Raw genomic sequence first — 24,778 nt, 5'->3', positions numbered from 1 at the left:
TAATACCAGCACGCTGAATGCCAGAGGGCAATGCCTCCCAGTTTCTGAGGGAACATTATTTCAGCTTAGGTTTTCTAGCTTGCCAAGCCATCAATCAGTGGAAAGGCAGAAGAAAGATTTTTCATACATGCAAGGACTCAGAAAGCTTATCTTCCCTAAGGCCTTTCTTAGCAAGTAATTTACGGATATTGTCCAGCAAAATAACGGAAACCAAGAAAGAAGATAACAAAGCGTTAGGAACAAGTAGACCCAGGGTGGCACTGAGGGCCCTTCCCGAATGTCAGCTGTGTTGCCCACCCAAAGTGCAAAGAGCCTGGACCAGGAGCAGAGGCAACGTTTCCAGGAGGGAAATCCTAGGGAAGAAAGGACCATCTTCAGAAACAAAGCATGATTGAAAAACTAGATAAAGATAAATTATGCTAGGAGAAAAAAGGAAAAGACAACAAGAAACTTGAAGAAAAACAAAAAATGAAAAGAAATTCATGGACCGCTGTGGGGACAGAGCCCCAGAGAGCAGTTTCCAGGGTCTTGGCCTCACTTGAAAAGGTGCTGACTCAGGTAGTAAATGGCCATCAACTGTGATTGGATGGCCATCAGCTGTTGCTAGTTGGCCGTCAGCTGTAACCAGTGAGCCATTGGCCACTAACATAACTGCCGTGGCTACACTAGCAGAAAATGGGGGCTAGCAAGAAGATGGTGGCTGAGCTCGCAAGAGCAGATTCAAGTTAGCACGGCGGATTGCAGCTAGCAAGTGGGGTTGGTTGGTAGAGACAAGTGGACGGCGGGTTGCGGATTGTGTTGCTCCTGCTTCCTGTGTCTCCAACTTAGCTGCCAGCGAGAGTATAGTGGTGTGACTCCCCTATCTATGGCTCTGTGGGTGTTCCTTTTTGGCCTCACCATATCCTGTGTTCTTGTGTGGGGAGCAGGAGCTGAGACCCCTCGGACGCCTTGCATGACAACCGCATATGAAGCAAACTGTGATACGACATGTTTTTTAGCATTGAAACTTCAGTGAGTTGTAAGATAGTAGACTCCATTTGACCTTGCTGCTAGGAGTGTGCTCCTTGCACATATGGCCCCTGTAGGATCTTGTTAAACCAGCTGGGAAGGTGTAATTCCAGCACAGATGATCCGACCCAACCCTGAACAATATCATGTAGACATAAAAATCTGAACACTTTTAATAGGAGTTAAATTCCTAAAGTCAACAGATAAAAAGGGCATAGGAGACCTGGTTGTGAATTCAGGAAAGAATGTAAATATTAATGACTTTAGGTAAAAGTAAAGGCATAGTTGATGACAGAATGGATGTGAAAGAGAGAGAGAGGAGGTGGGGAAAAGGGAAGAGGTACCAATTCCATATCTTACAGTCGAGATGGAGAGGTAATGTCCATACAGATATTTATGTATTTTTTATAGTTTCAATGATAACTCAATTGAAGTATTTTAAAAATAATGAATCACCAACTGTTAGGAAGAGAGGAGTGAGGTCGTGTAGAGTGAGCAAAACCCTCATCTTTCATGGGGGTTGTCGTGCGGGGTACCCTGCTCGCTGCGCCATTTGTCGTGCAGGGTCTCAGCTCCCACTCCCCGCCCAAGAACGCAGGACACGGTAAGGCCAAAAAGGAACACCCATGGAGCCATAAGTAGGGGAGTCAAACCAATATATTCTCGCTGGCGGCTGGGCTGGAGACACAGGAAGCAGGATCTACATAATCTGCCTAACAGCAGTCCGCACTTGCCAGCCACCATCTTCTTGCTAGCCCCCATTCCTTTCCTGCTAGCGTAGCCACCGCCGTTATATTAGTGGCCAATGGCCTACGGGTTACAGCTGACGGCCAACTAGCCACAGCTGCTGGCCATCTGATCACAGTTGATGGCCATTTACTACCCGAGCCAGCACCTTTCTATGTGAGGCCGAGAGCCTGGAAACTGCTTTTTGGGGTTTTGTCCCCACACTCCACCCCTACAGGGTCTCGCCTCACAATCTACGCGACAAGCGTCTTCTGCAAGGGGCCCTGTGCAAGGAGCCTGGAGGTGAATGCACTATCCCGAACACAGCCAGGCTCTCTGGGCACAGCCAGGGTTTCTCAGGGCACCACCAGTACTTCTGGGAACAGCCAGACATCCTGGGCTTCTTAGGGTACCACCTGTCTCCCCGGGCACAGCCAGGTTTTCTCAGGGGACCACCACAGTACTTCTGGGCACAGCCAGACTTCCTGGGCTTCTTAGGGTACCACCTGTCTCCCCGGGCACAGCCAGAGTTTCTCAGGGCACTGCCACTCTCTCTGGACACAGCCAGACTTCCTGGACACAGCCAGGGCCTCTCAGGGCACTGCCACTCTCTCTGGACACAGCCAGACTTCCTGGACACAGCCAGGGCTCACAGGGCACTGCCACTCTCTCTGGGCACAGCCAGACTTCCTGGACACAGCCAGGGCCTCTCCGGGCATTGCCACTCTCTCTGGACACAGCCAGACTTCCTGGACACAGCCAGGGCTCTCAGGGCACTGCCACTCTCTCTCTGGGCCTCTCGGGGTACTGTGCTGGAACAACAGCGGCTCACATCAAGGTGCTTACATATTATCAATGGCGGCCAGTCAAGACACAAAAGCAAACCTCAAACCAGTCCCACTACATGATGGTATGTTCCCAAACAGTCAAGCGTCCATTAAATTAGGGATAGAAGGCAATTCCCCATAGTCCATAGTCATTCGCCAGGGCTGTCCTGAGGGTGAGGGATGACCTTGACCTCACCCTCATCTCCCACGGAGGACTCAGCAAGCGTTTCCTCCTGGGACTAAAAGTCCTGCATCCGGGCTGCCTCAGCAAGCAGTTCCCAGCCCACAGGGCGGCAACAACCTTCGCTTTCTCCGCTTTCTCCGGCCTCTGCTGGTTGGGGAACCATCCAGGTCTTTCCACCCCTCCACGGGAATCGAGCTCTCCGGCAGCTGCTCCTCCTGGTCCTCCTCAGACTGAGCTTTCATACGCACAAACTGCTCCACTGCCCTTCGGAAAGCTTTGGCCAGCACCGTATCCTGCCGACTACGCCAAGTGTCACGCGGGGGACCCTGCTCGCTGCGCCATTTGTCGTGCAGGGTCTCAGCTCCCACTCCCCGCCCAAGAACGCAGGACACGGTAAGGCCAAAAAGGAACACCCATGGAGCCATAAGTAGGGGAGTCAAACCAATATATTCTCGCTGGCGGCTGGGCTGGAGACACAGGAAGCAGGATCTACATAATCTGCCTAACAGCAGTCCGCACTTGCCAGCCACCATCTTCTTGCTAGCCCCCATTCCTTTCCTGCTAGCGTAGCCACCGCCGTTATATTAGTGGCCAATGGCCTACGGGTTACAGCTGACGGCCAACTAGCCACAGCTGCTGGCCATCTGATCACAGTTGATGGCCATTTACTACCCGAGCCAGCACCTTTCTATGTGAGGCCGAGAGCCTGGAAACTGCTTTTTGGGGTTTTGTCCCCACAGGGGTAAATCAAGAAATTGGATATAAGCTAATCATCTAGAGTTATGGGGGTAACCATCAGCAAAACCCAAACTACAAAATGGAAAAAAGAGGTTGTCTCTCAGAGGTGATGGCAAAGGTTGGTATAAAAGATTAGATAAAACAAAAAGCTAAAAATTCAGTTAAAAACAAAGAAAGGAATAAATACTGTAAATATTTATGAAATGCAAACTTAATTGGAAACCTGTCAGGAATTGAAGTAGATTTCCTTGTGTTTCTGCCTCCATGAACAGACATATACGTATATTAATTTTCTCTTCCTCCTAATATCTGCTTATGGTTAGTTTTTGCTTCCTCGTAGCTTCAGTTTACCAGGACCCCTTGTATCAGTCAGTATGCAGATAGGAAAGAGATCAGACCTGATTAATATAAGATTCTTGTCAAAGGTGAGACCAGGTTCAGGGAAACCAGGGAAGGCTGGGGAAGCACCATAGGGCTAGCAGTGTAGGAAGCTCCATCACTCCTAGGTCCACAGGTTGAGACAATTAGGGAACTGGAGAGGTGGATGGGGAGAACTGCCCTGGAGGGGCTGAGACCTTCGGAGAGCAATGAACCTCTGCCAACCACAACCAGGGCAAAAAAGACTTCATGTCTCTCCCTAAGCAAGGGGCCCAGTTTCCCAGGCAGGGTCAAGGTGGAGAGAGTGGCCAGGAGATTTGGAGAGGCAAACGGAGAACATCCAACACACCCTGTGGCTTTTTTTTCTATAAGCCCCTTTATTACATTCCTCATGGCAGTGACTTTAGTCGCTCAGTATTTTCTAGTTCCGATTTCTAGCTGTGTGAATGAGAGCACTGCAGCTCTGCCGTCATTGGCCAGGCTGCGGAATAGCTGCCCTTGGGTCAGCTGCCTGATGCAATCAGCTACATTGGAAGTGGTGGGCCTGAGGGAGCAGTAAATGTACTACAAAACATCCTCGCGCTGGGTGGAGCCGTTTCACCTGTTGGCAGGTCTAAAACAGATGAAACATGGGCTCCTGCATCACATATAAATTAAGCAATAGTCATTGTAACGTTGTAATTGAATTGTCTCAGGGCTCAAATGATAATAGTTAAGGTTTATTGAGTACTATGATGCAGGCACTTAATGGGTGTTCTCTCATCTAATCTTTGCCACTATTCTGTAAGTTGGCCTGATCGTTGTTTGTACGTTACACACAAAGAGGTCACACTGGCAGGGGTTAAGCCGCCTGCCAGAGGATGCCCAGTGACAGGTAAGTGGTGGAGGCTGGATTTCACCCAGTCTGACGCTGGACCCGAGCTCCTGAACACCATTCTTGTCACATCTATGGGAAACAAAGTAAAAATTAACGTCATATTTTAAAAGGAGTCTATTTGGGGAGAGTTTCTTCCTTTCCATCAATGTTTCCAAAAGTAATACAGTACTATAGCAGTACTATAGCTATCCAAGATGTTGCCATTAGGGAAAACAGGATAATGGGCAGACAGGATGTAAATGGATTATGTCTTACAATTGCATGTGAATGTACATTGATGTCAAAACAAAGCTAAACAAATATCACAGAAGCAGCACCAACCTCTGCCAACCATGTAAGGTAACTTCCATGTAAGGTAACTTCTATGTGCCAGGCACTGTTCTAGGTGCTGGAGAGACAGCCGAGAGGGCCACACGAAAATCCTTGACCTCATGGAATTGTCATTCTCAGGGGAATTGGCCTGTCCAAAGCTTCCTTCAGTCCAGTTGCTTGTAATTCAAGTTATGAAATACATGCTTATTACCGTAAACGCTGATTATAAAGCATTCACTTTCTGGTCCCCTGAGAAGTGGGTCTGAGTAGGTTTCCCTGGGTTACTTGACAAGGCTCATCGTATTTGTGAATACCAAGCCTTGTCGCAAACGGTAAATAAACGAGTCATTCTTCCTCTCGACTCTCAAAATACCTGCCAAATGTAAGCTGGGCTCTCATTCCACACGTGCTTGGAAAGACTGACTGGCTTCTCTTCCCGGCTCTTCTTTGCTCCAGGCTACAGAGGGCGCCCGCGTGCGGAGCCGAGGACACAGTCGGCTGTCTCAGAGAAGATGCGCACGTGACTGATGAATCGCGCATCCTGGCTGGTGCTCGCAACGACAGGCGTTTCTGTCCACCATTCCGGGGCCCGAGAGATCCAAGGCGTCCGGGAAGAAGATGCGGCCGGCAGCCGGCGGACCGCAGCCCCCGAAGCGCTGAGGGGCGTCCCTCCAGGCGTCCCCGTGCCGGCCCCAGGTTTTCTCCACGATGTCCTGTAACAGCACGTCCCTTGAGACGTTCGACTACGCGCCGCTGACCGGGAGCAACTCATCGGACCCCGGGGCGGGCCCTCCGCCCGCGCCCCTCAGGGTGTGCCTGGCGGTGGTCATGCTGCTGATGATGGTCGTCGGACTGCTTGGCAACGCTGTCGTCTGCGCCATCGTGTACCAGAGGCCGGCCATGCGCTCCGCCATCAACCTGTTGCTGGCCACGCTGGCCTTCTCCGACATCATGCTGTCCTTGTGCTGCATGCCCTTCACCGCCGTCACGCTCATCACCGTGCACTGGCACTTCGGGGAGTACTTTTGCCGGCTGTCGGCCACGCTCTACTGGTTTTTCGTCCTGGAGGGCGTGGCCGTGCTGCTCATCATCAGCGTGGACCGCTTCCTCATCATCGTGCAGCGCCAGGACAAGCTGAACCCGCGCAGGGCCAAGCTGATCATCGCCGCGTCCTGGGCGCTGTCCTTCTGCGTGTCGGCGCCCTCGCTGGCCGGCTGGAGCCTCGTGGAGGTGCCCGCGCGCGCCCCGCAGTGCGTGCTGGGCTACACGGAGTTCCCGGCCAGCCGCGCCTACGTGGTGACGCTGGTGGTGGCCGCGTTCTTCGTGCCCTTCGGCGTCATGCTGGGCTCCTACCTGTGCATCGTGCACACCTTCCGCAAGAACGCCACCCGCGTGCACAGCCGCCCCGACAGCCTGGACCTCGGGCAGCTCAGCAGGGCCGGCTTGCGGCGGCTCCGGCGGCAGCAGCAGGTCAGCCTGGATTTGAGCTTCAAAACCAAGGCCTTCACCACCATCCTCATCCTCTTCGTGGGCTTCGCGCTGTGCTGGCTGCCGCACTCGGTCTACAGCCTCCTGTCCGTGTTCAGTCGCCGCTTCTACTGCAGCCCCTCCTTCTACACCACCAGCTCCTGCGTCCTGTGGCTCAGCTACGTCAAGTCTGTCTTCAACCCCATCGTCTACTGCTGGAGGATCAAAAAGTTCCGCGAGGCCTGCATCGAGTTGCTGCCCCAGACCTTCCAAATCCCCCCCCGAGTGCCTGAGCGGATCCGGAGGAGAATCCAGCCGAGCACGGTCTATGCCTGCAACGAAAACCAGTCCGCCGTCTAGAGAGAGGCAGGCGGAGGGGGGGAGGCGCGCAGGCCCCGGGGCTGCACCTGGCCGCTGTCGGGCTGCTCCGCTTCCTGGCCCCCGAGTCGTACTCCGCGTTCTGTGGTGGTCACGTAAGCACGAAGGTACTCATGTGTTACCAGATGAGCTGCTACTCCCAAGTTTGCAAGATGAAGTAGTTTTGTTTCTTGCTGAAGAATGTGGGTCTGATGGAACCTGGAAGGTAGTTAAGATGCTGGGAAACCGGTAAAGAGGTGCAGAAGGTGGGCAGAAAGTTAGGAAAGAAGAGGGCAGCTGGGAGTGAGGTTGGTTGAGTGTAGAGCAGGAGGAAAGCTCTCTCTGAAGCGCTCCATCTGCACCAGCTTAAGAGAAACCCCCATAGTGCCATATTGCGATGTGAGAAACCCAAGTGGGTGTCCTTTATTTGACGCCAGCATTCCTCAGAGGCATTTACCTTTGTGATTTATGGGGAAAAGTGCAAGGTTCTTTACGTTGATCAGATGTGCATTTCTGACCAAGCCAAACCATTCTTTCTAGAAACCAAAATCACACTGGCAAGCAGAGTGAGCCCCTGTGCTTCTCTGTTCCCATTGTGACCCGTTGGAGGCCTCAGTGGCTCAAAGCCCAGGGACAGTCCAGTGGCAGCTCAGCTGAGATGAGAAGCCCACCTGAGTGCTTGTGCATGTACCACACCTCTCCTACCTGCATAACCCATCCTATCCCGGTGACCCGAAGCCCTTCATCCTCACTGTCTGCGGTGACAGTCCCTCTGCCCCTTCTTTCCCTTCACAGTTTCCCATGCCTCCATCAATATCCAGTGCACAGAAAAAACACAGTCCTTCTCTTGTACTTCATCTTTTCAGCAAGTGTTTGTAGCGACTTTCTTTCAGTCTCACAAGTGGTCAATGGGCTTTGTTTACACGTTTCCTCTCCACACCCTGAGGCTGCAGCTTCTGTGAGCTGCCACATCCACCTCAGCTGTGGAACTGCAAGCAGGGGGCGTACCACACACCCAACCAGCTGGCAGTTCCTCATTGATCTCTCTGCGCCTCCTACCTCATTCAGATGCTGTCCTCTGGGCCACATACCCACAACCTTGGTCCTTGAGCCCAAGTAGGACTGGGATCCCAGGACTGAAACTGCCTAGAGGGGACCTTTCTGCTCGTGCTGCATCCTTGGCCACTGTACCCAGGGCCACCCATTACCACAGGGAGCTTCTGACGTGGGATCAACTTTCCTCAGTTCAAGGCACACCACTGAGTCCATGAAGCTCTCTACAGTTTCAGATCTGAAGAGAGTGGGGCATTTAAAGAGAAATTCAGAAAACCTGATTCCAAGTCTCTCTATCAAGAACTAGTCATGTGACCTTGTTCGTTGCAACCTTGTTCGTTGCAACGTTGTGACCTTGTTTGCTTCTCTGGGCCTCAGTTTCCCCATTTGCCAAGTGAGAAGGCAGGTCTAGATGATCTCCAATGTCTCTTCATCTCTCAGACACTCTGATTCTAAAATGTATGTGCTGTCAGCTCATGGTCAGCAGAACCCCTGCATTCGTTTATTTATCCACTCAATGAGCCTTTATCAAGTGCCTACTAGATGCAGGGCACTGTGGGGGAGAAAGTGATGGACACACGCAGGCTGTGCCCAAAAGCAGTCATCCTATTTATCTCAAAGATAATCGTAACTCAAATTTAGCCCAAGTTCACAGATGCTCCCTTTTGTTTCTCTTCTTGTTTCTTTTCCAAGGTAGTATTAAGAGGCCAGCTCCTCATCCTCACACTTGCTTCCTGTGGTACTGGTGACAGAGGCAGGGAAAAACGGAGTTGAGGAGAAGAATATACTTTATCTAAGCCCAGAGGAGGATTTGTCCAGAAAACAGCTGACATCTTTTCTCACTAACTCCATCCTCTTTTTATACCCAGATGGACAAAGAAAGATGGCAGTTGGTATGTGATTGAGGTGGGAACCATCAATTCTGTGTCCCGAGTGCCCCTAGTAAGGTCAGGGTTTGCCTTCAGCTCCCATGAGGCAGACTTGCATAGCCTCAGTGGTGCCCAGGGGCACAGCCAGACCACTGAGGGGACCAGCCAGTGGGCACCTCCCCTCTGGTGGACATTTAAGAGATTGCTCCTCCAGCACCTTGAGTGAAAGAGAAATCACAAAGCTGAATGAATGAAGGTACCAAAATTTATATCAGTGTTATATGATGTATGTTGCACAGTAATATATGTTTCAAAGTAATACTTTTGTATATATTTTAAATAAAGTATTATTGCTCTTTCATTGTATAAGACTATGTTCTTACCAAAACTGGCACCAAGACCATGAAGAGTAGGCAAACAATCAGGTGTCAATCTGGGACCTGTAAGTTAGTACCTGAACCGGAATGACTACAGAAGGACATTAATGATGACAACTGGGAAAGTGTTTGAGCAATAGGATCACTACTGTGGGGGGAGAGGGGACACATTTTTTAAAAATCACAGCCCTGATAAGTAACTCCAGCCAGGGAGTCTTCACCTCTGACTCTCAGTGAGCCACCTTCAGAATTCTCTCTGGCCTAACCAACGTCACCTTGCAAGGATACTATTGCATAAACACCCAGTTCTTGTCTCCTGGGAGGCTTGCAGCACTGCTTCTTTGTTTTGTGTTTTCATCTCCTCTTTAGCCTGGGGGCACCTGAATTGTTTTGTGGGGCCTTGGTCCAGGAGGCCTGAGCCCAGGTTCCTTGGGAGAGCCTCACCTCAGAAAACAAGACAAATAAGTCTCAGAAGTGTCATCCTAATTCTGATTATCCCTGAAAATCCTTTGCATCTTGAATCTTGGTCCCTGCTGTAGGGGTGAAATAAATAAAAGCAAAGGTTCTCTAGGATGTTCTAATAACCAAGATGAGTGACAAAAGTCTAGATCAATTCCTTCTTTTCTATTCTGAGCCCTGGTTGTGCTTGCCCCCAATGTGATTTATAACACATGCTTTTATTGGACAAAAAACCTGCTAGGTAAGATTTTTCAGTGCTCTGCCCACCCTTTGCTCATGCACTTGGTAGCCCTGGCCTCCAGAGCCCCTGAAGTCTCACAGTGCCCAGTGCTCAGGTGTTTGCTCTTATGGAAATGCCCGGGTGGAGGGTGAAGCAGAAAGGGTATGTGCTCCAGAACGGGACAGTCCAAACCCCAGTGCCACCTTGCTCTCTGTGTGGTTCCAGGCAACAGATTCTGGGTGATTTTGTGCCCCAACTTCCTCCTCTCCTAAATAGCGAAATACTCCCAGCCAGAGGCTCCACGAAGAACAAATGAAATGATGTATATTAAAGATCTCGTCTAATGCCTGGGCCATGGTAGGGGCTGACTATACAGTGGCAATAATTATTACAGTTGTACGGTCAACTTTTTTATGGCCAAGATTTGTCCTTTTGGGGCAAGAGTAGCAATTTGTTTCAGAAACTGGCTGGTCAGGCCCTTTCTTCATCTTCATGTGGTCCTAAGATTTCAGGGTTCAGTTCACGAGAACACAGCATATACTGAAACCAGGAGTATGCATTTGACTTTAAAGAGCAAAATTCTCAATAGCCTGAACTGCACCACTTCATTCGATTCGAAACTCTCCCTGGGCTGTACATTGTCCTCACAGGGCTGCTAGGAGAATGGGGTGGATGGGTGGAGGCAACCCCATTTCCATGCCAGGAAAGGCAACCTAAGGTGCACATACTGCTGCCCTGAGGGCGGTTCTGAGATCTGCAGAGAGCTGAATAGCATCATTGAGAATGTAGGGAGGCAGGAGGGAAGAAGGAGTGTGGCTTAGGGTAAAAAGGGTGAGGCGATATAACAGACTCTCAACTCTAAAAGGCAGGTGGGCGGATTCTCTGCTCATGTCGTTCAGGACTCAAGTTCCTTCCATCTAGTTTCACTTTATCCCCTGAGGCATTGTCCTCATCTTTGTGGTGAATCTGGGCTACAGCCAGGTCTGTGTTCTGTTCCTGAGGAAAGAGTGTGGAGAAGTGGGGGAACGCATGGTGCCCTGGGCTTCCCTGGTCCAGAGCCGAGTCACGTGACCACACAGTTGCAAAGAAGGCTGGGAGAGAGAGTCCTTAGCTGGGCAGCCATGTGCCCAGCCACAGCTTTCTTAGTATAGAAGGAGAAGAAAAGGATTTTGTGGATTCCCAGTGGTCTCTGCCAAGGCACTGCACAATTTTGAGATCCTAGCATGCATACAAATTCTTAAGTCCTAAGTACAAATTTCATCAATGAGCCCTTTCTCATTATAAAATAAAAACATCTCTGTCACATCAACCCAAGATGATTGCCTCTCTCTTTACCTCGAGCTCCCAACATATAGGGAACTGCATCCAGATACAGAAATTGCAAGAATTTACGCCTCTGCTAAAATGATAAGTCACCACATTTAACCTTTTAGACACAAAAGACATGAGACATGAACGCTAAACTGTTTGAAAATTTGCAGCCACAAAGGGATGAATTTTGCCAAGGTAAAAAGAAAAGAAAATTATTTAAAACAACAATCAACAGTGATTGAGAGGATCTTTGCCTGAGAATTTGATTATGTTAAAGGAAAGAGCATAATTTCAAAGCTTCACCTATTGAAAGATGGACACTGCTTGCCAGTGGCAAGATAGGATACCCCCAATACCCCGGAGTGTGGGAGGGGGCTCAGGCCGGGCCATGGCAATTTAATTATTCAAGAAAAGGGAGGGCTTTGGATCCTAGCTACAAGGTTAACACCTGGATTCTATAAGAATAAAAGGGTGTTTGAATACAAAAGCACAGTGTGTGTGTGCGCGTGTGTGTGCGTGCGTGCATGCACGCGTGCAGGATTTGAGCAGGCATCCAAGGTTACTTTAGCAGACAGTTCCGGTTTACATCCTGCTCTCTAGCCTTTCATCCTGGAAGAGCAGGGGACACAGTGTTCTAGGAATAGGAGAGGTGCCAGAGACCGCCTGGCTCAGAGAGGGAAACAGGAGGGGTTGAGGCACAGACAGATTTTTCCTAATTAGTCAGATAGGAACACAGAGAACTGCATGAGAAACACTCGGACATGAGCAGAACTTTACTTTCTGCAGTCAGGACCCTAAGGGCACCGATATGCAAGTTCAGCCTTAAGAGGTGTTCAGGGAAAAGCCTAAAGGGCCCCAAAGGCTGGGTGATAAGTGAATGCTTTGCACTGGACCTGCATAATCCATCTCTGTGTTCTCCCCTGCCACCTCTGGCACCTGCTGTCCCTTTGCCAACCCTAAGCAGTCCAGTCAAGGGGGAAAAAAATAGCCATGCTCATTTCCAGAAGCAGTTTTTTGAAAGACAGGCTTGGTGCTCCTTACTGACTGTCCTGTTGGGGACTATTATTTCTCATTTCCTCCCTCATTGAAATGCTGCTGCTATATTCCCTGGGTATAGTATTTTGTAGCATCATGAAGACTTCGAATGTTTTATTAAGCCATAAAAACAGGGTCACTAACATCATCATAAAACACAAGACTGAATCATTTTAAAAATGCATACAGCAAAATGGAAAGCTTAACTTGCTTTCAAAGCATGCCCAGAGGTACGGAAGAAATTCTGTAGGAAAACAGGAGACTCTTTCTCCCCATTCTCTGTGGGATGTGTTGGGCCTCTCTGGAAGCAGTCAGCACCAGCTGCTCAGAAAGCGTTGCCGCTTGCAGGGAGCCCTGTGGCTGCTGACATGCATCCACTTAAGACTAGCACAGGTGGTTGGGGGAACATGTGGGGTTCTCTCAGCCAGGCCCAGAAAATATTCCTGGATGCTTTTTACACTCTCCACGGTAATGAAGCTCCACAGGTTTCCGTCTCGTAGAGTCTAATTCTCTGTTAAGCCTTCTTGTGAACCTGCATGAAGAAGAACCTACCCTCGTCTGCCAAGGGATTGTCTTCATTCTTTGGTCCCCTTCTTTGTTTTCCTCAGTTCTTTCATTCTCAATGCAAGAAGCAGGTACGGCAAAGTTCTTAACTTGACACGCTGTGACACTACATCGAAGTCTAGATGTAGGTTCTGTAAAAGAAGGGCGTATTTTCCATCCTCAGGAATAAATATTCCCGAATTTTAACAAAAGCTTTACGAATATACCTATTAATCTTTTTCAATTTTAGAGGTAATTTGCTCATTGTAGACATGAAAACAACTCGTGTGTTTACTGGAGATGTTTTATTAGTTTTTTACTCAAAAGCCTAAAGAAAATGAAAGATTTTCTAGTCTTTTTGTTACATACAAAAATGTATGTTTTCCTGGGCCGGCCCGGTGGTTCAGGCAATTGCAGCTCCGTGCTCCTACCTCCGAAGGCTGCCGGTTCGATTCCCACATGGGCCAGTGGGGCGCTCAACCACAAGGTTGCTGGTTTGATTCCTTGACTCCCACAAGGGATGGTGGGCTACCTGCAACTAACAAGGGCAACTGTACCTGAACTGTGCCCTCCACAACTAAGACTGAAAGGACAAAAACTTGAATTGGAAAAAGTCCTGGAAGAACACACTGTTCCCCAATAAACTCCTGTTCCACTTCCCCAATAAAAATCTAAAAAAAAAAAAAAAGTATGTTTTCCTTTGCAACATTCAGATTACACTATACCACAACTTTATAGCCTAGTTTTTTGGTGGGTTTCCCTTCTTTCCTTTTTTTCTTCTTTCCTCCCTTCCTTTTTTCTCTCCTTTCTTTCCCTTCCTTCCTTCCTTCCTTCCTTCCTTTCTTCCTTCCTTCTTCCCTCCCTCCCTTCTTTTCTCCCTTCCTCCCTTCTTTTGTTCCTTCCTTCCTTCCTTCTTTCCTTCCTTCCTTTTTATGTTGTCTGGAAGTGATTTCTGATGGCTGGAAGTCCACCATTTTATAGAGTGCCACAAGGTAAGTTATTTAAGTACTCCCTGTTTTGTTTTTTCTATTTTTCACTATTTTTTAAAACACTATAAGCATCCTTCACATAAATCTTTCTCCTTAGTTTCTGATTGTTTTTTCTAAAATAAACTTCTAAAAGTGGAATCGGTAGCTTTCGATACCATAATAAAATTTTTTTTCCCAGAAATTTGGTGGCAGTTTATTCTCTAACCAGCTGTGTTCGACAACTATTGAAAATTTGGGACTCTGAAGGTAGGTCATGAAGTATTTCCCGTTAGCTATCAACGGGCCCTCCACCCAAAGTCTGGGCATAGACCCCTTTGGGCCACCATTAAATTATGAATGGGGCATGATGGTACCAGGGAGAGAACACACACACCCACGTGATTGAGGAGATATCATTCAAGAGCTTTGCAGTTTTGCATAGGCTGAGAACAATATATTCACTAATTATATGTAGAAAAATGTAAAACAACTGTTAAAGGCATTTTACACCTCTCAAGAAACCAATTTAGGATGAAAGGATTGATTACTCATGGCAACTACAGGCAGCCTTGAGTCACCCACATTCAAGAAACTCTTTGAACACAGCAGAAGTCTGGCTGGCTGGCAGGCTGAGCCTAGAAGGAGTTTCCAGACCACCCTATTTCTGGTTTCTCACCCTATGCTACTCAGAGGCAACCTTTCCTACCTTGTTGTTTGAAGTTTATTAAATTTTATGTTCAATTCTCAGTCCTGGGAAGCTCAATAGAATAGAATTGCAGCTGCCCCATGGCCTAATCAAAAGGATGTATTAATCATGTCTTCCATTTTCTGTATTTGATGCTTTGATATCTGGGACCTGGCTGACTCTGAAAGGACGGCCAGCTAATTCCTAGAGACAGTAAACAACTTGCCAACCAGTGCACCTCTCAAATATAGATCAACCAATCCAGAGCCCACACACACCCCCCTCCCACCTCCCGTATCTGCTCTCACACTCCAGGCCACCATCCCCCTGCCCTAATCACCCCAGGGCCTGGTACTAAACAACCAGGGACAGCCCTTATGTCCCACAGACCACTAAAATAAGTCATACTAGTCAGTCCTGAACCTACTTACCTGCCTCAGCCCTTCTTTCCCTGAAAACCATAGTAAAGGCTCTTCCCCTCCATTCCCCCTCCTCCGTCTGCCTCCTGATTGAACCAGGTACTTCCTCATGTAGCCCCCTATGATATGGTGTGTTACCTTCTCTGTGAGGAGAATCTCTGGGATCTGTAAGTATAAAAGCTATCTTTTCAATGATCATAGTCTCCTGATCTGTTGGCCTAACTATATCTCAATTTTCTGTTAATACACTATGTTTAAAAACAAAGGATTATCCAAATAAACTGGCCAAAACATTTTGTATTTTACCTTTTTGGTGGTTGTTGGGAGGTCCTTTCTGATGTCATTAAAAACTATGTAAAGACCAAGAAGAATGGGCAAAATACTAGACACAAATGGTGGCAGCGGTTGCCCCAGGTTAGGGGACTGGTGGTCTTCCTACAGCACAAACACTTGTGTTTCCTTTCTGTTGAGAATCGGGGGGGAAGCAGTCTCATCTGTCCCTGTCCCCTGCTTACTCTCTGGCCTGCAGTCAAACTGAACCTCTTTTCTCCATTTTGAAGGCGCCCTAATTGCTCACCTGCAGGCTTGGCCCCGCCGTTCCCTCTGCATGGAGCACTTTCCTTCGACTGGAGGCTTCTCTGTGCTTCTCGTCTACCCGCACTGCTCACTGTGTTGTAATTAACTCCATGGTGAGCTCCAGCAGCGCCACATGTGTCTTTTTCACCATTTTATCCGTAGATCTTAGCACAATTGTGGAATGAATGATTGAATATATGAATAAATGATGCATGAATTGAATGGAAAACTGCCCCCTTAGCATTAAATACAGCTCTTGGTGAGTCTTTAGTCCCTCACCTGCCTTCCTCTGTGGCAATGTCAGTTCTATTTTTGTAGTTGCCTGAACATGATGGCAAACTTGGAGTAAGAAGTGGCTGTGAACTACAAGGGGACATGGCCACTCCCCACTGACAGCCCCAGACAGTTCTCACGTAGGGAGCCTTCTGTCCTCCTAGCCCACTGGATGAGCAGCTCATTTTCTAGTATTTGGATAAACACAAGATACTTGAAACGGACACCAAGAGACACCAACTGAGCACAAATAGGAAATTGGCACAGCCCTGCATCTTTCCAGTGTTCAGTTGTGTGAACTAGCTGTATTTTAGGGTAACCAGAAAGAACGAAGCGGTACAAGACACTCATGCATTCAATGCATCACAACATCTAATCTTTCATCTGTCATTAGATAACCGTTGCTGTCACCCAGGACGTAGGTGTGCAATGGAGATGCAGGAATGTTAGAAATACACAGTACCAAGGCATCCCACCGCAGTGGGAGAAGGAAACTGGTGAAGAAAGCAGGCTGGCTCTAATTGGCTGTAACCCTGTTTCCCTAATTCACATATTCACACATTTGGAGGAAGTGGTGAACACCAGCCCTCACCATCCCAGATCCAGACACACACGCTGTCTACACTGCCTAAGTCACTTAAAGCAAGGAGAATGCCCCCTCCCTACCCTGCGTTCAGCCTCATCAGGCTGTCAGCACTCCCAGAATGTCATTCAGTGACCTACTCGAAGGCAGGAACTGGAGCCATACTGCCTGGAGCCACCATCTGGGCAGGGCCCTGTCCAGGGGTCTGGAGCTGGGCATTGCTCCCTCCGTTCGGGAAAAGGGTTAGTTATAGGTCTGTGTAAAGCTTGGCAGAACAATAGGAAACATGTACACCTTTGTTAAGAGGCCTGCCGGGAAGCACACCCTGCCTACTGAGTCCCATGCTCCAGCCACTTTATCCTTAGAAGTGTCTGGCCCTTGTTTCTGAATCAGCTGTTGGCACATTTTGGAGTTGTACAACTGTCACGGCACGATGGGGAATTCTTCGTGCCTTTCCTTGTTAACAAAGATCTTACGCTGATTTTGAACCTGTATTCAAGGGCCTGCCTTAGGCCATATGTGAGCTTTGTTTGTTGGTCTGTTTTAACCCAATGGAAGGGATTAGGACAATAAATGAATGCCTTCTGGATGGCTGATATAGGGTTACATTTTACACGTTGATAAGAATATATAAAACTGCAATGATAATTTTATATAAAATACATATAAGCAAATAGTCTATATGTACACACTGTGGGTATTATTTTAAAACCATGAAATGGAATGTTATTCAGCCATAAAAAGGAAGGAAATCCTGACATCTGCAACAACATGGATGACTTTTGAGAACATTATGCTCAGTGAAATAAGCCAGTCACAGAAGGACAAATACTGTATGATTCCATTTATATGAGGTCCCTAGAGGAGTCAATTTCATAGAGACAGGAGGTAGAGCGGTGGCTGCCAAGGGCTAGAGGAGGAGAGATGGGGAGTTATGTGCAACGGGGACAGAGCTCCTGTTTGGGAAAATGAGGAAGTTTTGGAGATGGATGGTGGTGATGGAAGCACACCAATGTGAATATTCTTACTGCCACTGAACTGTGCACTAAAAAATGGGATGGTATGTTTATTTATACTTTACCACAATTAAAAAATCCATGAAAATGGCAAGAAGTTTAACATATGTGGAAAATGTATTTAAATGTAGCCATATTAGTAATACGGTAACCTTTTTTTTTTTTTTTTGGATGGAAAGCTGAGTTTCTGGCTATGTTTACTCATATAAAGTAAATACATTCTTGTAAATTAACTGAAATCAAAGAAATCAAATGCGTTTAGCAGCGTAAACCACAAGTGGGGAAATGCTCTCTTGCACTCTAATTCTCAAGAAAGCAAAAGTTTAGGCCTTTTGAGCCACCCTGTTGCTCACGGCAGCTCCTATCTCTTTGGAGTGTACTTTTGTTTCTAATCACCTGCTCTTTCACCACTATATAAAAAAAAAAAAAACAGCAAAAGTTGAGCATTTCGGTTGTATTTATTTATGAGTTTAAGTCAACAGCTGTCTGTACGTCAGTAATGTATTGAAAAGCCATTTAGAAATGGGTTTGGGGGCTTTACCGTAACATGCTGTCTGTAGAGGTCAGAGGGAGGGCTGTGCAGGCTGACTCCCCAAGTTTTACTGTGCACACCAGTTGCACTAGGTAAATCTCCAGTGTGTGGGTGACAAGAGGCTGGATGAATCAGACGGGTGGCGATGATGCATTGTGCTCTGGGCATAGCACTCATTCCTACTTGAGAGTAGGGTGGGAATCTGCCTCTCCAGCTGAATCAAATACAAATGGAATTTGAAAAAGACAAACTGGTATTTCAAGTGAGATGAATGGAAAATGTTCTCTAGAGAAAGAGGACGGGCATGGTGAAGGACTGTGGAAGCCAGAGCACATGAGAAAAGGCACAGAGATGCCAAGCCCAGAGTGGAAGGCGCTGGAGGAAACGGGCGGCTGAAACTAAAAAGGGCTCATGTAGACCCACTCCTCTCACGGTTGCGGATGGTAGCTCTGGAACCAGTGGGTGTTGGCTACAGAGGGGCACTGTCCTAATAAGTGAATGAACTCAGTGAGATTCTGGGAGTGCTCAGACACATCCACGGGGATGCTATAAAGAGTCTCTGTGCTGGGTGCTACCCTGAGAGACCCAAGATCCCATGAGGGCAGCACCTGGTGTCAAAGGCTGGCCTATCCCCAGTCCTTTGCCCCAATTTCCCTGGCTTGGAACAGAGGGTTAACACCTGAAGGGTCCTCAGATACCACGCCACTCCATCTCCAGGTTATGGGTGACACTGCCACATCTAGGGCATGCGACTAACCCAGGACCCCAGCCCAACGAGACCCAGGTTTCCCGAAATCTAGTGATAACATTTTACTTCTCAAGTCACACTTGGCCTGTTGTGTGTGTTGCTTTCTAATGTCTTCCTGACACGCGTCTTGTTTAACTCATTTACGACTCTGGACTGCAGACTGAATTACAGCTATTTGTTTCCCTTCCCTAGCTGCAAGCTAAAGAAAAGCAGGCTTCATTAATTCCAGTGCTTATCTCCGAAGACCGTATTAACAAGCTTTTAGATGGTGCTCCAGCCATTTAGCTTTTTTGAGAAGGTGAAAGGGCCTCTCATCCATATGCTCTAGATTCTTGTACATTTTCATTTTAAACACTAAGGTTGACAGATTTGCTAAGAGCAAATGGGGTGTTAGTTAGCATCTAATTACAACTAACACAGTCACAGTCCATTTAACCGAGTAAGGCACCAGTGTCTGCCTCCACCAACAGACACACTTAGGACATCAATTTACACTCTTTTTCTGTTTCAGCCACTTGGCCACACAGTATTTTCACAGGAAATAGGAGTCCACAGCCTCTTCCTTTCCAGTCAGATGTGTAAACCTCAGCTCCGCTCCTTTTTATCTCTAACATGAGAATAAACCATCCAAACACCAAGGATACACAAACGTGAAAAGGATAGTAAAGTTTCTGCTTCGTGGTTTTCTGTTTGAATATGAGGTCAGACAATTAAGTTTGTGAACTCATCCTAGAAAAAGTGCTACATACCTCATTGCTGAATATCACTATGGTCACCTTTGAAATACCCTCCCTTGGGAAGCTATGTACTGACGCCAATGCCCAGCCCACCTTTCAAAGCAACTTTAGAACTTTTTTCTGGAATGGCCATCAGAGCTGTCCTCGTATTATCCTTGATGTCCTGAATGTCATCAAAATGTCTTCCTTTCAATATTTCCTTTATCTTTGGGTAAAGAAAGAAGTCACTGGGGGACAGATCAGGTGAGTAGGGAGGGTGTTCCAATACAGTTATTTGTTTATTGGCTAAAAACTCCCTCACAGGCAATGCCGTGTGAGCTGGTGCATTGTCGTGATGCAAGAGCCATGAATTGTTGGCGAAAAGTTCAGGTCGTCTAACCTGTTTACGTAGCCTTTCCAGTATTTCCAAATAGTAAACTTGGTTAACTGTTTGTCCAGTTGGTACAAATTCATAATGAATAATCTCTCTGATATCAAAAAAGGTTAGCAACATCGTTGCAATGGGTTTGAAAATTTAATTGTCCGAGATAAAGTCAGAAGTGGATCACTTAAAATTCAGTAGATGGGGGTCGGCCCAGTGGCTTGGGTGGTTAAGGCACCCTGCTCCTAATGCTGAGGTCGCCGGTTCGATTCCCAGATGGGCCAGTGAGCTGTGCCCTCTACAGCTAAGAGTGTGAACAGCTCTCCCTGCTGTGATCACAGCAGCCAGAGGTTAGCGTGAGCTGCCGTGGGCTACCACCATGGGCTACCGCCGTGGGCTACCGTGTGCTGCTATGAACTGTTGGTGGACAGCATGAGTGGCTGGCAGCATGAGTGGCCGGCAGCTAGCGAAAGCTGCTGTGAGCGACTGGTGACCGACTGCCAGGGGAGTGCAAAGCTCATAATACCAGCACGGGCCAGGGAGCTGTGCCCTACACAACTAGACTGAGAAACAATGGCTTGAACCAGAGTTGGGGGGTAAGAGGGAGGCGGAAGAAAAAGGAAAAAAAATTCGGTAAATAACAAAAAATGTAAGGGGTGGCCAGGCAAGCCCTCTGCAGGTGCTGGATGAGCCAGTAGGGGTGAGTGAATAAGTTGTAGAACTCCTCAAGCTAGGTGCTCGGAGAGTGCAAACCCTTATCGCATAATTTTTGTTAAAAACAAATTTTTGTTAAAAACAAAACAAAAAACTCCACAGAAAGAACAAAGAATTACAATAATTTTAATAAAATCAACAAGTTTACATTTGTACATCTTGTGTATTTGGGACCCAACCAGGGCCGAAGGGGAAAGTTGCAAGGCCAACAGCTTCCATAGGGACAGCAAGCAAAAAGCAAGGGCTACCCTAGCTGTGTGACAGGTGTCAGTTGGATGGTGCCACCCTGCGGCCACCTGAGCCTCCTGGCACTCTGGAAGCTCGGGGGCACATTTTCTCCTGGGCAAGGGCGTTCCAGCTCTGAGCTCAGGCCCAGCGTGCCACAGCCTACGTGGCACTCCCACCTTAATACTTGGTAGGCAACAGCAGATTAACAGTTCATAGAATTAAATAGTATTGCCTGTGGAATATTAATGTCAACTGAGTTCATTCATGCTGTTTTAACTAGAATGGTTACACTGAACCTAGGGAGGGGAAAAAAGGGCTGAGTGAGGGCTCTAATTGCTCGATTCAACAGCACAGTCACAAAACAGCAGGCCTGTAGTAAGAACCATGTATTTCTTTTAAAAATATGATTTAAGAGCCTTGTGGGAGTTTGAGAAAGGTATGGTTTTTAACACAGGAGATAATTCTGCACAGTGTCGCAGACTTCTGCCTGTCTTAGAGGATTCGATGGAGATGGCAAACAGTGGAACTTTAATTCCCATTATTCTAAAGCATAACAAACATTTCAAAATATTGATCAACGTTCAGAGGAAAAAGAGACTAGTGCCCTCAAGTTAGGAATGAGCAATCGCAAGGCTTTTTCAGGATTTTACCCATTTTGAGTAGAGAGAGACAGTGCTTTTAAAAGTGCAATGTTGCATGTGCGAATGTTCTCTGAGGAGTAAATCCAAGCTCCCAAGTTGTAATGACCGTGTGCACAGTAGTCATATGACGATTCCACAACCGTCATCCACAGGGTGAAACTCATGACCGGGCTTTGAACCCATTACCAATTTACACAGCATATGGTGGAGTCACAAGGAGAGTATCTTCTTCATTTATTCTTTAGATCATGGAGACAGTTAGGAAGGAATGCACGGATGCCTTTGCTTTCTTGGCCCAGTTAGCATCACAAAAGGAAAAAGAACACTGACCATTATTAGTAGTAAAAACATTTTTTAAAGAACGGATAATGAGCTCTTCATGCCCTCTCTGTAAGGCTTAGGCTGAAGGAGAGGGAGTGCACCACGGTCCTCTTTTCTCACACACCGAAGCTGATGTTTGTTTTCCAAGTGCTACGCCAGGGGGTACAGTGTCTTTGTTGTTAGTGCCTTAACAGAATCAGTAATCAAAATGAAGAGATTCAAAAGAGGGCAGTGAAGTAACAACAGCTTCAGTCGTTTGACAGGAACACAAAATGAATTTTCGGTCTGATGACCAAGAGGCATTTTTCCTGTGTGGTCAGGACACCATGGAGCAGGTGTGTAAAGTGCTGGGAGATGAGGTGGCCTGACTGGTCTTCCTCGGAGAGGGTGTGGCATTACCTGCAAGAAAGGTGACGTCTCTGCCACGTGCAAAGGCAGCTGTCACCCACTGCCTGCCCTGCTGAGAGTGTGAGGGTAAAACCGGCCTCTTCCAAATTATGCTCGGTTTGCGCTCATAACATTTCCCTTTTAATTTCCCGAGTATTCAGTAGGAGGTACATTTTAACAAGAATAAAAACCCCTCACGAATACGACAGACTAATTTCTAAACAAGAGCAAAACGACAAAGATGATGTCACTTGAAGTAAAAATTCTTAGTTACACACGTGAATTGTGGCGTTTCAGACCAGCAGGTGACGTGACAGTGAAGCGACACACGCCTGGGCCCTTCCCCACCACGGGTACTCTTTCTGCTGTCGTCTTCAGGAAGGGTGGAGGCAGCTTCTCTCTTGCATTTCATTAGTTTCTTATAGGTCTTCACCTGCTAGGCAGCCAGAAGCACACACAGTGACCCCAAAGGGAGTGCTTGGGTAAACAAGGCAGAACCTTTTCGTGGCTGAGAGCCAGAGGGGAAGCAGGAAGGAACAGAAATACTTCCCTCAGGTCAGCCATTGCCAAGGGCAAAGGCAGAGCCCACGAGGTCATCTTGGAAACAGACAGGACACCAGTGGCTGTGCTGTGTGGATGGAGCACGTGTGACAGCAAAACCCGCCCGCACAGGACCCTGCACCCTGGCCACTCACCTGGCCGAGAGAAGGTGTCACCTTTGTGCCACCCTGAAGCAAATGTTTCCAGTGAGAATGGCTATGTGAAGATTGGGCATAGGGGTAGGGCTTGTCCAGTGTGTCTGGAGCGCAAAGGGAAGGCTCATTTTTCTTTCCAAGTGGACAGCTGCTTTGGATGACTCTGTACCTGGGCGGGCGAACTCTTGCATGTCTCTATTTTCGGATTTTCCATTTACATTCAATGCAGGGGGATCAGCAAGGAAGTGTCCCGGTTTCACAGTGACTGAAGTCTCCCCGGCACCCAGATGTCATCCCTTCGTCTTGGCTGATGTAGCACAGAGGCTTTCTGCTCTTTGCTTCCAGCAGGCATGGTAAAGAACTCGGGGTCGCCCTGGCGCCCTCGGGTGGCCTCTTCAAGTCCGAGTGCCGGGGCTGGGGGAGCTGGGGTTCGTGTGTCTGCTGGCAGCACAGTGGGTGTGAACGAGACCACCATTTGGATATCTAACAAACACGGGCTCACGGAAGGGATTTTGGCACATCTGGCACAGTTTTTTGTCTGAGAGCCGAACGGAGCTTCCTTTCAACTTCATCTGCAAAAAGAAACAAAGATAGAATTCTCACAGAGTGTCACACCATTTTCAGAGTCGATATGAGTTACCCCATGATTTTTACCAATGAGGAGTGCTTTTATATCAACTTTTTGAAGCAGAATATTAGAAGTGAAAATAAACAAAAACATCCTTAGTAACTAGAGAAGTAAAAAAACAAAAAGCCACAAAACTGCTTTCTTATTTTACAAAAGTCATCGCTGCATGTCTGGCCGAGGCTTTTCCAACCCAGGTTCTCTCTCGGACAGGCTGTGAGCTCAGATATATTTCAGCAAGGCCTACTAACATCATGAATATTATTGCTGAGTAAGACCACACAAATCTAATTCCCTGGTCCGCTCATTGGCAAACATGAAAAGTAAGGCATGAATAAGGGACTTCGTCCCTTAGGAATGATTAGTGGCATATTCCTGACTGGTTTTAGGATACATAATTTCATTTCTTTAAAGGTAACTAATGAAAACAGAGCTGTGACTCCATAGTTCCCTGTCTGATAAATAGGACTTAAGTTTTCCAATTTAAAGAGCCTCGCTACACAATTCACTTGTGCCACCCCAGGCACGTCAGTCAGCCTATTGGCATGAATTCACCATGGAAACATTAGTTTCATCAGTCATTCAACAAACACTCCTTCAGTACCTTCAAGATGCCAGACGTGGCTCTAGGAATATGGAGGTAAGTAAATGACACTTTTTTCCCTCAAAGAACCCAAGCTCTAACTAAAGGCAGACAACTATGAATGTGTGTGCACAGTACATGCGTGGGCACAGACGGGGGTTAACCTGCCTAAAGGCGTATGAAGCTTTCACAAGGGGAAAAGTACTTAGGCTGGGTTTCCAGCAGCTGTTCACCTGGCACAAAATGAAAAGGTCCGACTACCTCAGGCACAGGGCATGGCAGGTACAAAGCCTGCACGTGTGCAACAGTATATCAGACTGGGAGATGCCAAGCGTCCTGGGGAGTCATGAGTGATGGGCAGGGACAGGCCAAAGGAGATGCGACTGAATCTTTTAGGGCTCGATTCCTCCACTGGGGAGTCAATAAAGGCTTCCAAGTGTGGGGAATGCGTCGCTTCCTGGCCTGGAAAGATCACTATGCTGGCCATGGGGAGCAGGGGCCTCACAGAGGGAGGTAAGCTTGGGAACTGCTACAGACTGAATGTTCGTGTGCCCTTCCCCCTCAAATTCATATGAAGCCCTGATTTCTCATGTGATGGTATTTGGAGGTGGGGCCTTTGGCAGGTGATTAAGGTTAGATGAGGCCATGAGGTGGGTGGAGATCTCATGATGGGATTAGGGACACGGTAAGACACCAGAGCTTGCTCTCTTTCTGCCTGCCCTGTGAGGACACAGCGTGAAGGGGACTGTCTACAAGCCAGGAAGGGAGCTTTCATCAGGCACCTTGATCTTGGACTTTCAGCCTCTGAACTGTGAGAAATAAATGTCTATTGTTTAAGGCCCTGAATCTGTGGTATTATATTTGTTAGAACAACGGGAGCTGAGTACCATGGGGACCAAGAATGTGGAGCTCTCAAGTGGCCTGGAATTCACATCTGGGCTCTTT

At 47.7% G+C, this 24,778-nt stretch overlaps 2 protein-coding genes across 4 annotated transcripts in view; one reads left to right on the top strand and one right to left on the bottom strand.

The window, feature by feature from the left end:
- GPR45 (G protein-coupled receptor 45) overlaps positions 1-9,154 on the top strand; it is a 90,760-nt gene extending 81,606 nt beyond the window's left edge. For both annotated transcript variants that reach the window (XM_081068665.1, XM_081068664.1), the window contains exon 2: positions 5,507-9,154. In XM_081068665.1, coding sequence (XP_080924791.1) covers positions 5,759-6,877 — 1,119 coding nt within the window. In that variant the 5' untranslated portion in view covers positions 5,507-5,758 and the 3' untranslated portion in view covers positions 6,878-9,154. The remainder of the gene's footprint in view (positions 1-5,506) is intronic.
- Positions 9,155-20,454: 11,300 nt separating this feature from the next.
- TGFBRAP1 (transforming growth factor beta receptor associated protein 1) overlaps positions 20,455-24,778 on the bottom strand; it is a 60,955-nt gene continuing 56,631 nt past the window's right edge. The window contains exon 12 of one of the 2 annotated variants that reach the window (XM_081068024.1): positions 20,455-23,197. In XM_081068024.1, the coding sequence (XP_080924150.1) occupies positions 23,021-23,197 (177 nt within the window). In that variant the 3' untranslated portion in view covers positions 20,455-23,020. The remainder of the gene's footprint in view (positions 23,198-24,778) is intronic. The other variant, XM_081068025.1, reaches the window with a different exon arrangement.

The sequence above is a fragment of the Rhinolophus hipposideros genome, assembly GCF_964194185.1.
Source record: "Rhinolophus hipposideros genome assembly, chromosome: 12".
In the NCBI taxonomy this organism is placed as follows: Eukaryota; Metazoa; Chordata; class Mammalia; order Chiroptera; family Rhinolophidae; genus Rhinolophus; species Rhinolophus hipposideros.
Note: the sequence above shows the minus strand (reverse complement) of the source record. Positions and strands in the feature narration are given on the sequence as shown.